General features: G+C 45.0%; 1 protein-coding gene across 2 annotated transcripts in view; it reads left to right on the plus strand.

The window, feature by feature from the left end:
- The first annotated feature begins 5,648 nt into the window (after positions 1–5,648).
- The window catches only part of LOC126035307 (uncharacterized), a 126,720-nt gene continuing 116,634 nt past the window's right edge, over positions 5,649–15,734 (plus strand). For both annotated transcript variants that reach the window (XM_049793784.1, XM_049793783.1), the window contains exon 1: positions 5,649–8,834. In XM_049793784.1, the coding sequence (XP_049649741.1) occupies positions 6,490–7,833 (1,344 nt within the window). In that variant the 5' untranslated portion in view covers positions 5,649–6,489 and the 3' untranslated portion in view covers positions 7,834–8,834. The remainder of the gene's footprint in view (positions 8,835–15,734) is intronic.

Genomic DNA, 15,734 nt, shown 5'->3' on the forward strand with positions numbered 1-15,734 from the left:
CAAGACGATCAGCGTTCGGTTAATCTTTTGCCCCCCGGTTGCTGCTACCGGTGCTTCTCAGTGTCCGTCGCTCCAATTCCCCTTTCTTCGGCCCCACGTTGGGCGCCATTTGTTGGAGCGGCGGAGGAATGCACATAAGTCGACCCAATATGAGTGATAGAAGTGATTCAACTTTATTTGCACGGATAGCTCATATTTATACAGTTTGTGATAATTATGCCTACTAGTCCTAATATGATTGGTACATTGCTAATGTTTATTCATTACTAAAACACACCCACTTGTGGTTGGCAGCTACGCGTGTTCAGTAACTTTCTCATGAGAACTTCTTCAAAAGTTACTTGTGAAGTTATGCCAAGGTCACACCGTCCCTGTCTTTCTCCTGATAACAGTGAGACCAGCTGTTGTTTTTCTCCCAATATCAGTAAAGCCAGCTATTTTCAGCCAAGGCCTAGTCTTGTTGCTCAAACTGACATTCTTTCACACAGAACTCTGCTCGAACAACTTTTCCACAGGCCCATGTCCTTTTTCAGCAAGCCACTTCCCAACAAATGTGGACAGAGGAGAGGGCCCCACAGATGGTGGGAACGCACTTCTCCAAAGCCCCAATTCCTTATCTTCAGTGGCCAGGAGAAGGAACACAATTTATGCCTTCCTGGAGGAAGAAGGCCCCATGGAAGTTGGGACTGTGCTTCTATCTTAAGTGGTCATGCCAGCAGGAAAAGAGAGGCAACTCCACAATAAACACCCCTCCCCAAAGCTCACTAACTGATTCCAGTGAACCCCGGGTGTGGGAACTGCGCATGTTGAGATCATCAACTAACACACTATAAAAGAGGAGAGAACGAATCGTCAGCGCGCGCCCTCCGGAACTGGATCTCTACGCTGGCTGGACCAACGCTGGACCCAGGACTGGTGAAACCCCTCTCTTCTTTCTTTCTTTCTTTCTTTCTTTCTTTCTTTCTTTCTTTCTTTCTTTCTTTCTTTCTTTCTTTCTTTCTTTCTTTCTCTCACTCTCTCTCCCTCTTTTCCTTCTCTCTTTTCCACAGTCCCTCATCCTTTGAAACATAAACCATTGACCAAGTCTGAGACTAAGAGTGGACCTAGCCGCCCCTGAGCTCCTCTTTGAGAAGGAGTCCAGAAAGCAAGGGGGTCTGCTCTGAACCTCGTGACTCAACGGGAGGGCTCTCCTTCTGGTACATTTCATGTTCCTTTTTCCATTTCATTTTCCTGTACTTCCCTCCTCTTCTCAAATAGCGGCTTAGTGACATGTTGCAAGGTTCATACTAACAAATTCATGTGTACTTGGACAAAGTTAGCTAGGTTGAATAAATGTTGGTTGTTGTTTGAACTCCCCTGGTGTCGTTTCACCTTAATTCTGACAAAGGAAATCCACGAACCTGAGTCGCTCCAACTTTGGGACGCGACAATGGCTCACAACTTATATACTCACCCGCTCCTGGGGTCTTCGCTTGGTCTTCATGCACAAAATTTAAGGGGTCCTGCAGGTTCTTTTGCTCAGTTATCGTAATTTAAAGGGGTTCGCGGGTCCAGGGTGTGGCGGCGGCACCTCCTCAAGATTGGGCTACCCGGGGATAGGGCGCCTCCCCGCTTGCGAAGGCCCGCACCAAAGAACCTGGATCTGAGTCATGGAATCAAGTTTGTTATAGACGCTCGTGACAAATTGGAGGAGCCAATTTGTAGTGAATAAAAAGATCAAATTTATTAGCAAGCGATAAGAGAGCAAAACAGCGCTGGGTGGCTAGGGAGACAGTGCTCTGCCAAAAGCTCACAACTTTAGGGGATAGTTACATTCCTTATATACATTTCATGTACCCCTTTCTTGCAAGTCTCCGCCTTGTCCTGCTTCTTCTTTCTTCATTCGTGCAGGTTTGTTACTAGGCAGATTCGGTCTTTCTTCTCAAGGATGAGTGTCTTTTGATGGAGAATGTCTTTTGATGTGGAGAAGTACAGTTTTGGCAGAGTTAATCCCCTTATCTGGTAAATTATAGCTGTTGTTCTTTTCCCTCCTTAGCTAGTAAGTTATAGCCGTTGCCCTCTTCCCGTGACCTTTACGCACCATTTAAGCAAGCCTTGTTATTTACACAAGGCATCTGCTAACTCTCAATATGTCTCTTCTCCCTTCCTGATTTCATGAAGAAAGTTAACCCGTTCATTACAGAAGACACCAAAATGGGTGGAAGAAAAGATAAAGGAAAGACAAGGTATCAGGTGCATTTTGGAATCTATGCTTGGCTCTGTCATAGGCCAGTCAGTGGTCCCAGTTATATGTCTTGCTAGCTCCATGCCTGTTTCCCCACCTGTAAAAGTAAAAAATTAAGAACGGGAAGGGCAAAGAGATGTAGGTAATATCAATGTAAGTCACTGAGACTATTGCTAGAAATCAGGCACAAATGTCAAAGTATATGAGGCAAGGAAAAAAAAAGAAAGACGCTGGAGGAGAGAAAGGGGACACTGGGACACCAGGGTCTCAGTGAGCTGTGAGACTGTCCCAACCCCTTATGTGTCAGCACCTTCTTGCAGATTTATGGCTGTCACAATTTTTCACTGGGTTCCATGGGAGCTCTCCCCAACAGACCCCACTCAAGCTTCTTTCCAAGTTTGTTGTCCACTCCTAGAGCCCCCGGGGGCTGCCGTGCCTAAGGCAGTGCTGGGAGCTTGGTGACCCCCGGAGATCCCCAGCACTCCTGGTGGGGGGGATAGGGCAGGATGCTTTTCTGGGCCATATTGCAAAAAGCATAATTAAAGATGCCACATAAAAGCTGCTTCCCTCCATATACACTATTCTGATTAAATATTTGAACCTGGAAATTGTTAAATATTTTTGTGGAGGGACAGACGGATGTGGGGAAGAGTCTTGAGGATTTTGTGAAGCAGGTAAGCAGAAGAGTGATGCTTTAGTTACTGTTCTTTTTTTCTTTTTAACAAAGTTTCATTTAATTTGCCAGTTAATGGAACATATCATTACTATTTATTATCATTATGACTATATCTTACAACCATATGGAGGAAAATCTTTTAAAGTCAGTTTTATACTTAATACCAGGAAGCATCAGTCATGAACTCTCTCTTCACTTTTATTCTTTTCTGATCATGTATTATTCACATTTTATATTAAACTCATTTTTTTCCATTATTTCATCAGCTGTGTCTTTAGACAAAATTTAGAGCAGTAGTAAAATATTAGTTACATTTGCCATTAAAAGACCTTAATATGAGTATTATTTAATTACAAAAATAGCCCAGCATGGAAATGAATACTTTTATTAAAGTGATCATTTTGAATAAATTTTATTTTTTTAAAAAAAGCTTCACATTGTATTGATATCAATAAAGATTAACCTAGTTCATTTTACCCTAACAATACTTTGGCATTGTAGACCAGGAAATTGCTGTCTAAGAACAAAACCCCAAATTGAATGATAGTCTGCTTTGTTAAAGGTCCATGAAGGACTGCTTAGTGTTGCCAAATTTAACTGAAACTAGAGGAAAGGTAACTGGCAGGGGGAGATCATGACCACTGACTCAAGGACCACCCACTCAAGAAACCCACAGACCCAAAAGGTTAAGGAACTAAAGGTCTCAAAAATCATAGTGGGCATGCATAGTTATTTACATGGTAGGTGAAGAATTTTAACCAATCATTTAATAAAGTAACAATGAATATGTATTAGCTGACGGTGTGCTGGTTTGTGCCATGCGCCCGTATCTGCTCATTTATGTAATAAAATACCTTGACCCTGTGTGCAAATTGGGCAACGCACCCTGGGTAATGGACCCAAGTTTTTGGGACAACAGTATTGCATGTGTGTTGGAATGCAAAGTGCTTTTACAGTCCAACATAAAACATAGTTTATAGGAATGTATTTGTAATGTAGAAGAATTATTCTCAGGCTCAGATCATTATTACAAAGTAAGCAATTGTCAAGAGAATCATGTGGAAAACTGAACATAGCACCCAAAGTGAATAAGAAGTAATGACAAACTACTTATAAAGTCATTATTGTCTGACTGGTCCTGAAACACTTCACAGGTGAAAAGACCAAAATACACCAAACTTCTACCAAACAAGACAGAAAAGCAGGTATGTAAACCATTCCTGTTATTTATCCCTGGGATCCCATCCCTTAGTTTATACAGTTTCAAAGATTTGTCATGTTTGTCCACATACCAGTCTGGAGTTTGAATAAAGCAGGCTTTTATGACTGTTTGCAGCCAAGAAATTTCCTGTCTCTCCTCCAAATGGACCAGAAATCACAGTCTGGGGTATATGGGTTCAAACAGCATGACTACAGCCTCCAAAAGCCACTCCCATTTGCTTTAGCTGCTGCCATCCCGTTTCTTCCTCCCAGGGACAAACCCACAAAACGTAGTGATAACTGGCAGTTGCTCCCCCTTCTTTTTTCCTCTTCCCTCCCTTTCTGATCATTTTCCTGTTTTCCTGTCCCCAAGGGGAAGGGAGGGGGCCCTGAGGAGCCTCGGGGCGCAGGGCGGACAGCCAAGCTTTGCCCAGAAAGGAGCAGGACAGTGGTGCCGCAGATGGAGCCTGCCCACACTTGTTCCCTGCTTATTTCTTCTGCCGTGTGGCCCACTCCAGGGAAAATACAGGGGAGCACTTGCTGACTCCTAGAATACTTTCTTGCCACTCACACTGGAGATGTTCAGCCCCAGATATTTTTTTAAACCTTGCAAAAGGATGAGAGCTACTTATCATGTGCTCTCTGTCTAGTGCAGTGTGTGTTGTAGCCAATTATAATCAATGTGAGCAATCACAGCTGCTATGGAAGAGGGAGTGTTCCTATTAGGCATTTTGGCGCCTTGGAAAGCTAATGGGGGGGGCGGGGCTCATCTGCAAGAACTTTAGTGGAAGGGGGACAGGGGAATGACATACAAATCCATCATCTACCCACTTCTTTTTGCTTCCAAAACCTGAAATGAAAATTTGGCAATGCCTTCCCCCTCAAGGCCATCCCTTCGATCTCAGCTGGTTCCCAAAACTCAAGGGCAAGGAGGGATTGTGCTGCACGGGACTAAAAAGTTTGTGGACGGACTGGATGGACAAGGAGTTTGGGGTCTAGTAGGGCTGGGAGTGTCTCATCCCACCTGTGAGTGGCTTAAGGCCCACAGAGACCAGCTCCACCACCAAGGCCCGGAGGCGCCGAGGTTCCTGGCCGAGACCAGGAGGGGGCGCTGAGCCGCCGAGGTGCGGGGCCGTCGAGACTCTGTTTGGGGGACAAGCCTCTCCTGGAGCGGGCGAGCCTCTTCTTCAGACGTTCAGACCCGGCTTAAAAAAACCCACAGGCAAACAAAAAAAAACCCCAATCCTCCTAAACAAAAAACAAACAAAAAAACAGGGAAAGCAAAAAAAGCAGAGGAGGGAGGGGGGCCGTGAAGGCACTGACATGTTTTCCAAACAACATTTCAAAGGTTCAAACAAGCATCTGCAGCTATTGAGCCTCTGGGGGGGAAGGCGAGCCTCGGTTGTCAGCGACGGATGCAAATCCTCCCAAGCCACCGTCCCTACGAGGGCGAACCATTCCCTTACGTAGAGCCGGGCAGCCCCCCGGCCCGCTTGCAGCACCAACGTGCTCGGGGCTCCCGCCTGCCCGCTCGCCCCACAGGGCGTGGGGCACAGCAGGCATGGCCCGCTCCCGGCGGAGGAGCCCGCGGGACACGGAGGCAGATCTTCCCCCCGCCCACAGCTGTGGCGCGCAGCCTGGGACGCCCACAGAGCCATGTCCCCTCCCACCCCTAAGAAGAGTCGTGCCCCGGGGAAAGCCGTGCTCCTCCCCATTCGGAGCCTCCGAGCTCCAACGGCGGACGAAGAGCGGGGAGCCGGCGGGCAGCCACCGGGTTATGCAGATGGATGGCTTATAACAATAAGTTAGTGAGACCAATTGTGACATGAAAATCTGTGAATTCTATATTAAATTAAAAATTAAATACATGTCGGGGGATGCAACGAGTCTACGGAATTCCTGACAGTTCGAGAACAGCGCGACCTTGAGCAGCTTGTAGTATATCCTTGAGAAGTCTGGAAAGATCCGAGAAGACCAGTACGAAAACAAGATAGTGATAAGAAGAACCGTCCTGACAAACTCACCAATCATGAATTGTTAGTTACTAACTAAGCCAATCATATACTAACACATACTCTGAAGAAGGGGATAAAAAGGTGTGTTAGAACAATAAAATAGCCATTTTGCATGATCTATTACTTGTCGTGTCCATCTCTACCGCGACAAATGGTGACCCCGATGCGCCTGAGCGAACAGATCATCTAACGGCGATAAATCCAGCACTAGCGAGAAGTATACCAGCGGCGACAAGAGCTGCAAAAGAGTATACCGGCAGCAAGAAAAGCTGCGGAGACGGAGCCCGGTGAAGCTGAGAGCAGTGGAATCTGCCTGGTCCGGACCTGAGCCTAGACACCTAATAAGGTGAGCCACCGGGGACTAAACTGTTAGAATGGGGCAGCAATTAACAAAAGAAAAGGAGACGATTTTATCTACCTGGAAAGCCCTATTAAAAAGAAAAGGGGTTAAAACCCCAGAACAAAGCCTGAAACGGATTTTAATACGGTGTAAGGTGCAAGGCTTTACAGCCACAACAGTTACTGCATTCAGTGTGGATGCATGGCAAGCAGTGGGATGGAAAATGTTTGATGAGATCTCTAAAGGACAGAAAGAGCTCTGTAAGTTGGTGATTGTATGGCGTCTATTACGTGAGACCCTGAAGGAATGGAAAGCAGAATGTGATGCGAAAGATCAGCAAAAGAAAGATGAGAAATCAGAAAATGTTATCAATGAAAAAGTTTCTGCTCAAGTAACAGCTGCGGCTGATGCTGCAATATCAGCAGTTCCGGGCAGAAAAACCCTCATGAGCAAAATCAGATCATACCCTTATTCACCTCCTCCTCCTACGCCATTAATTACTTTACTGGGCGATGAGGGGCCCTCCTCACCTACTGGTGCGGCAGCAGAAGGGGTGACTCCATCAGCCCCCCCCGAGGAGAAAAATGCGGTGACTAACACCGTGCCAGAAAGTGCGGGCTGTAATGAAATTGAGGGCCGAAAGGATGGTGAGAGTCAAACTGAATATGAGGGCCGAACGGAAAGTGAGAGCCAAAATGAAACTGAGGCAGAAAAAGCTCTAATTAACGCTATGCGATCTCTGCAGCTCGCAGATAAAACCATACCAAAAGAACCCCTGCCATGGACTCTCCCTCCATCCACAATAACTGTAGTCCCAAGATCCCCTGATCAATTTTGGGAGGGAGTTAGAAGATGTGCTGCTGACTCTGGCAACTGGGATCTAGTAGAACGCCTCAGCCCGTGCTCTCTAACACCAGCATTTCTAAAGCCTCTAGATAATGCAGCAGAGGCTCCTGTTACATTTCCTGTTTTCAAAGCTGCTGCAGGCACAAACTGGCTCGATGAGCACAATCCCATAGGCTGGAGAGTAGTGCAGGATTTGCAGAATAAAGTACAAAAATTTGGAATCAGTTCTCCTGAGGTAATGCAGCTTATTCGTATAATCGGCACAGATCTGCTGTGTCCATATGACATTATGCACCTTGCGCAAGTGCTGTTTAAGCCCGTACAATTGCAAGTATTTCAATCCAGCTGGAGGCAGATGGCACGCACAGCGGCGCTGCATAATTCACGACTGCCACAGGGTGACCCGAGATTAGGCCTTGGAGAGGATGCTTTGCTTGGTGAAGGGCAGTATAGTAACCCTCAGCTACAGGCTACATGGCCTCCGATGGCTCTCGAACAAGCCCAAAATATAGGCCTTATGGCAATAAAGTGAACCATGGATATGGCAGCTCCAAAGCAAAAATACATCACTATCCGCCAAGGCCCCACAGAACCCTTTTTACAGTTTGTAGAAAAAATATCTGCTGCCCTGGAAAAACAGGTAGAAGATGAGGTCTTAAGACAAATGCTATGCAAACAGTTGGTAAAAGATAATGCTAATGAGGACTGTCAAAAGATCATACAGGCTTTACCAGGAGATCCTTCTGTTCCCGACATGGTAGCTGCATGTTCTAAAGTTGGGACACTGGAACACACGGTGGCCACCCTAGCCAGTGCTATGAGAAATTCTGGAAAGTGCTTTGGGTGTGGCAGTGAAGGGCACATCATGGTAACTTCTCCACACAAAACATCACCAGGTAAACAACCGGTGCACCACTCACCGGAGATTACTTGCAAGAAATGTGGAAAATTAGGACATTTTGCAAAACAATGTCATTCCAAATTTCATGCTAATGGACAGCCGCTACAGGAAAACCACAAAACGAGTGCGAGAAGGCGTGCGAGGAGAACAAATCCCCTCCCGACAGCCGGCCAATTCCTCTCTGCGAACCATTGTCAGCTGCAACAGCTGGCTCAGCAGGGTTGGATGTATCCACCGCCGACACAGTAACTCTAGTCACGAAAGACATCGTTAAGGTCCCTTTTAATGCAAGGGGTCCTATAGGACGGGGACTGAGTGCATTGCTACTGGGAAGATCAGGTAGCACGTTGAATGGAATAATCGTGCATGTGGGAGTTACTGATGCTGCTTTTACAGGTCAAATTTGCGCGATGATTTCGACCCCCTACCCACCAGTAACAATCCCTAAAGGTACTCGCATTGCTCAACTTGTTCCTTTTTCGAGTTCTATTTCAAAAGCAGAACAGCGACTGCGATGCGATGGAGGCTTCGGCTCCACGGGACCCCCTCAGGTCTGCTGGTCTCAGACTGTCTCATCATCCTGACCACATATGACGTGCACACTGTCAAATCACGGAAGATCTCCGACTACAGTAAAGCTTGCAGGGCTCCTGGACACCGGAGCTGATGTGACTATTATTGCCGATTATCTGTGGCCGTCTACCTGGCCAACAGAGGAGGCTGGTATGGGAGTAGTGGGGCTGGGAGGATCCACACGTGCAAAGATGGCAGCCACTCCAGTTCCGATTACCAATCCTGAGGGCCAACAAGCAGTTATTAAACCATATGTGATGGCAGCTCCCCTCAATTTATGGGGGAGGGACTGCTTGTTGCAGTGGGGGGTGAGAATTATCACAGATTTTTAATGGGGGCCACTGTGCTGCAGGGTGTTAGACAACCCATGCTTGTTTTAACTTGGTTAACAAATAACCCTGTGTGGGTGGATCAGTGGCCCCTACCAATTGAAAAAATTAAAGGCCCTGCAAGAATTGGTAGCAGAACAACTAGCTGCCGGACACATTGAACCATCTCACAGTCCGTGGAATACTCCACTGTTTGTGAAAAAAAAGAAATCAGGAAAATGGCGATTTTTGCATGACCTGTGGTAAGTCAATGCTGTCATGGCCATTATGGGGGCTCTGCAACCAGGCATGCCTTCACCTGCCATGATCCCTCAAGATTGGGAAATCATTGTCATGGACCTTAAGGATTGGGGTTTTTTTTTTACAATTCCATTAGCTTCCCAAGACAAAAAAAAAAAAAAAAAAAAATTAAAAAAATTTTGCATTCTCTGTGCCTTCTATCAATCATGCAGAACCGGCAAAAAGATATCAATGGAGAGTTCTGCTGCAGGGCATGAAAAATTCACCAACCACTTGTCAATCATTTGTTGCACAAGCTCTGTCACCTGTAAGGGAAAAATTCCCTACTAGTTATAGTTATCATTATATGGATGACATTCTGTTAGCATCAGACAACAAGGAGCAGTTGAATGGCATGAACAATTTGGCCACGAATTTGCTACAACAATATGAGTTAGTTATTGCCCCTGAAAAAGAGCAAAAAATAGCACCCTGGAAATATTTGGGAATGACAATTACAAATAAGCAGGTTGTGCCCCAACCTGTGAAACTTAACCCTGCGGTTAAGACACTCGGTGATGTACAGAAATTAATGGGATCCTTGAACTGGATCAGGCCCTATCTTGGACTGACCAATTCGCAGTTACAACCTCTGTTGGACTTATTAAAAAATTCCAATGATCCAACAGAACCCAGAATATTGAATAAGGAAGCGTTAAATGTAATTCACAGGGTGGAACAATGTATACACAAGAAATTTGTTTCTCAAATTGATCTGTCTCAATTGGTACAATTCTTTGTACTAATTGACAAAACTGTGCCATTTGGTGCTTTGGTGCAGTGGAATTCTGAGTGGGATGACCCATTACATATTTTAGAATGGATGTTTTGTCATTTCTGGCCACGAAAAACTGCTCCTGGCTTGTTTGAACTTATTGCTGATGTAATCATAAAAGCCAGAAAACGATGTGTAGAACTAACAGGACGTGATCCAGCTACTATTGTTTTACCTGTTCAAAATTGGTACTTTGAATGGTGTCTGGCAAACAATTACAAGCTGCAAGCGGCTATGGCGGGTTTTCAAGGACAGATCTCATATCATCTACCATCACACCTGCTCCTGAAATTTGCTCGAGAAATACCATTTGGTCAGAAAAGCTTAAGCCAGCCGGAACCTGTGAAAGGCCCTACTGTCTTCACAGATGGTTCTGGAAAAACAGGTAAAGCAGCAGTAGTATGGTATGAAAACAACAACTGGAACAGCAAAGTAGTGTATCAAAATGGTTCTCCACAAATAGTAGAGCTGTGTGGACATGGCACATTGAAGCAGCTGCTTCAAAAACAAAAAGGGGGAATGATTGGGGAGCCACCACAGGCATGTTTAGATAACGTAGTTTATGTTCTTAGCTTTCTCTATTATGGGGATAATTCTTCTCTACCTCCTTTTTTCAACACTTCTCTTTTTTCAACACAGAATTTACAGAGGCATCAACGTACATGTTAAAGATTTAGTTACTGGTCAGTGGAGTGGACCATGTGAGCTATTAACCTGGGGGTGAGGTTATGCTTGTGTTTCTACAGATACAGGCCCACAATGGACTCCCGCTTGATTTGTACGACCATCATCATCTGGAACATCCCAGAGGGTGCAGCAATATGAATACCACCTCAACCAAAAACTAAGTGTAGTTCACCATGACCAATATAACAGGTCAAGATTCTCTGTGCATTGCAACCGCATCACAAAGTCCATGAACCAATAGACAGGATGACTATGACTCATGCAGCGTGCCTGGCCAGCGAGCGCATGCGTCATAGGTTGCAAATGAGGCAGATTTTTGGCACCCGCTGGCCACGTGTGCTGAAATCTGTTCCTCTACAAATGTATAAATACCGGGATTTTCCGAAGAGCATCGGGCTGGTGTACAGCAAGGCCATCGTTGCCTCCGTGGGGACGCCCACATAAAGCTGGCACCTACCGATTGCTGGGCTGAATTTGCGGAGCAAGACAGCACAAGAATGTACAGATGGTTCATCTACCTCACAGTCCTCGGATGGACGTAGTCATGGATACCACCGCAAACCAAAGAAAACATCTGGATGACCCTGGCTGACGTGACCGGACAAGATTGCTTATACCTTAGTACAGCAACACTAAGCAATCCCTTTTTCACAGGTTTAATAGGGGGTTGCACTGACATCAACAAAGTTTAAGAACTTATTGATGGAGACCCCTGTGCAGCAGGTCATGGACTCAATGGATGGGAATGCCTGGTTTTCACGGATCGGGCATTAACCCTCATTGCCACCCCAGGAATCACAAATTCTGGGGTCCCTGAATACAGACTGGTGTAGTATTATCAGATTTACTGCTAGACATTGATAGTGTCAGACATGCTACGCTATAAAATAGAGCTGCAATTGATTTCTTGCTTTTAGCACAAGGACAAAGATATTTGAGGGTTGGGGATTGTCTGGATGGTTGATATCTCTGCTCAAGACTGTGGGGGTAGTGATCTTGATTGTGATAACTATGCTCCTAATGTTGCCCTGTCTTTTCGGTCTTCTGCAAAGGGCCCTGCAGAGGGCAGCCGGGATGATATTTTTAGCACAAATACAAAAAGGGGGAATTGTCGGGGGATGCAACGAGTCTACGGAATTCCTGACAGTTCGAGAACAGCGCGACCTTGAGCAGCTTGTAGTATATCCTTGAGAAGTCTGGAAAGATCTGAGAAGACCAGTACGAAAACAAGATAGTGATAAGAAGAACCATCCTGACAAACTCACCAATCATGAATTGTTAGTTACTAACTAAGCCAATCATATACTAACACATACTCTGAAGAAGGGGATAAAAAGGTGTGTTAGAACAATAAAGTAGCCATTTTGCATGATCTATTACTTGTCGTGTCCGTCTCTACTGCGACAAATACAGATGTAAAAGACACACTTTATCATTATTTTTTTCCCTAAAAATAAATTTTCACATAAACTGACCTGTTCTTTTCTTTCAATAATCCCATTCACTTATTGGAGAAGTATATTAAGTCTTAATTTTCACAGACTTTATCAATTTGCTTTCACTTTAAATCAAATTATACATTTTACAGTATTTTGGAACTGTGAGCATTTTTGCAAAGCTTCCAAGAAAATATTTATCTTGTTCCTACATAGAATAAACACTTTTTTTGGCAATACATATTGGGTTGGTATAACACAGTTACCTATTGTATTGGGTCTGGCTGAGATGGACTTAATTTTCCCCATAGCAGCCCTCATAGTGCTGTGCTTTGTGTTCGTAGCTAAAAAGGTGCTGAAAATTGTGGTTTAACCCCAGCCAGAAACTAAACACCATGCAGCCTCTCACTCACTTCCCCCTCACCCAGTGGGTGCAAGCTTGGTGGTACAAGCTCACTGAACCCATGCTCAGAATCTGTAGGCCAGTTTCACAGGTGGGCCTTTCAAGCTGCCCTGTATTGAGTTCTCATGGAGTGGAGATGTGACAGGAGTGATTATGTTATTAAGAGTACCCATAATACAGATGAAACATCAAAATATGCCAGCACATTCTTGATTACTAAAAGGCCTATAGCAATTTTACATTAGGTTAGGAAAGTTTTCCAGTAAGAATAGGTTCATCCAACCTATTATCCACCATCCATTTCAGCCAGTGGAGTTTGGTGTGCTGTGGCTCAAATTACTGTTCCTGGCAGCCTTGTTATCCTTTGTTACAAAATCACCATGCCCACTAAACAAGTGGTTGCGCTTCAGTGGCAGAGGAAGTGGAGATTCCTCTCTTCCTCTCATATGCCTCATAAAATAATTTGCTAAGAAGCTAATTTTATTAAAACAAAAACCTTTATAAAAATGTTGAAGACCAGACCCTTTCTGTTTTCTTTCTAGATATTGTGTCCTGCTTAGATTTAACATAACAGCTGGAAAATTTACCTGCAGATATTTCTCTAACTTGGGTAAAACTCTGTGTGATAATGACTTGATAGTCCAGAAGATTGGTATTGATGCTTTCTTAGTATAATCTTTCTTTCGAATTGCCCCAGCAATAAAAACTTCATCCTCCATCTCTGGGAAACAGAAAGATGGTCTATGGCCCATAATGAATAAAGCCAAGCAGGGCTCAGGTTTAGAATGTTTGCCACAGAGCTGGACATGAAAATCCTAAATTCTCCCAACTGTAGCATGTTTTTCTTTCAATGTTATTTTAAATAATGGAACACAGAGGGGTCACTTCTCACACACTTGGTACAAACCTGTCCAATTTAGTAGGGGAAGTTAGGGGATAGAGCTATGCATTGTTTATTTTTAAATGGTAGAAATGTCAGAAAAAAGACCAACATCCAAACTAATAGACACAGTAAATATAAACTTATACCTTTTGTCAGGGCAATTACAAGAAAGAGGGGTAATCTGTGAGAACAAGTAAGCAAAAGGAAGCATCCTTAGCTGCTGGTGGTTATTCTCCAATTATATCAGATGGTGGCTGTGCCAAAGGCTCAGCCAGAAAGGGCTATGTGTTTTTTGTACAGGTCAAATGGTGCACACACTTTATTACTTAGCTGAAGTTATCTTCAGGCAGTTGTGAAAAACAAAGCTCCATTAAAAATCATCCTATTACTAGGCAGGTTATTTTCTGTCTTTCTAGTATTGTTTTATCTGTAAGAGAAGAAAACTCATTTCCTTTTATGATCTAATGTTTGTCCTGGTTTCAGCTGGGATAGAGTTAACTGTCTTCCTAGTAGCTGGTACAGTGCTATGTTTTGAGTTCAGTATGAGAAGAATGTTGATAACACTGATGTTTTCAGTTGTTGCTCAGTAGTGTTTAGACTATAGTCAAGGATTTTTCAGCTTCTCATGCCCAGCCAGGGCACAAGAAGTTGGCACAGGACACAGCCAGGGCACCTGACCCAAACTGGCCAACGGTGTATTCCATACCATGGGACGTCCCATCTAGTATAGGAACTGGGAAGTGGGGGCAGGGAATTGCCGCTTGGGGACTAGCTGGGTGTCGGTCGGCGGGTGGTGAGCAATTGCCCTGTGCATCATTTGTACATTCCAATCCTTTTATTACTACTGTTGTCATTTTATTAGTGTTATCATTATAATTATTAGTTTCTTCTTTTCTGTTCTATTAAACCGTTCTTATCTCAACCCACGAGTTTTACTTCTTTTTTTCCCGATTTTTCCCACTGGATGGGGGGGAGTGAGTGAGCGGCTGCATGGTGCTTAGTTGCTGGCTGGGGTTAAACCACGACAATGTTGAAACATATTCAGATACTGAAGCACTTCATTGTGAAGGGTGTTAATGGAACAGTGACAATTTCTGAAATGGCAGCATTGCATTGCACTTTATCACCCTACATATGCTCGTGAGGAGGTGGGGTGTTAGTACACCTGAGGTAACCTGAAGAGGTGAGGGAAGCTTGCCCTGAAGTCCAGGGATTCTGACATTGCTAATCATCCCCCACAACAAATTATGCATATTCTTAGGATTCTGGTTGATTGGTGTTCTGGCTGTGGTTATACACCTGTTTTTTTTAAAAGTTAAATCTACTGTTTTATCATTGATGTGGGGTGTTCTCAGCCGGTAAAAGCTGGCTTAGCTTGCGTCTTCAGGTCACGTCAACCCTGAAGTAAAACCTCATAATCCCAGGCAGAGTTCCTTATTTTAAGTCATATTGCAGTTAGCATCTTTGTGTTGGGCTGGCGTGGCAAGGTTTTAGTAGTAGTGTGTGTGTGTGTGGGGCTACAGGGGTGGCTTCTGTGAGAAGCTGCTAGAAGCTTCCCCTATGTCCAATAGAGCCAATGCCAGCCAGCTCCAAGACGGACCCGCCACTGGCCAAAGCTGAGCCAATCAGCAACAGTGGTAGCGCCTCTGTAATAACATATTAAAGAAGGGAAAAAAAGCTGCTGCACAAGAAACTGCAGCCGGAGAGAGGAGTGAGAACATGTAAGAGAAACAACCCTGCAGACACCAAAGTCAGTGAAGAAGGAGGGGGAGGAGGTGCTCCAGGCTCTTGAACAGAGATTCCCCTGCAGCCCATGGTGAAGACCATGGTGAGGCAGGCTGTCCCCCTGCAGCCCATGGAGGTGCATGGTGGAGCATCTATCTGCACTGCAGCCTGTGGAGGACCCCATGCTGGAGCAGGTGGATGCCTGAAGGAGGCTGTGACCCCATGGGAAGCCCATGCTGGAGCAGGCTCCTGGCAGGACCTGTGGACCCATGGAGAGAGGAGTCCACGCTGGAGCAGGTTTGCTGGCAGGACTTGTGACCCTGCAGGGGACCCATGCTGGAGCAGTCTGTTCCTGAAGGACTGCACGCCATGGAAGGGACCCACACTGGGGCAGTTTGTGAAGAACTGTAGCCTGTGGGAAGGACTCACATTGGAGAAGTTT

This window comes from Accipiter gentilis, chromosome W (genome assembly GCF_929443795.1).
Source record: "Accipiter gentilis chromosome W, bAccGen1.1, whole genome shotgun sequence".
Taxonomy (NCBI): Eukaryota; Metazoa; Chordata; class Aves; order Accipitriformes; family Accipitridae; genus Astur; species Astur gentilis.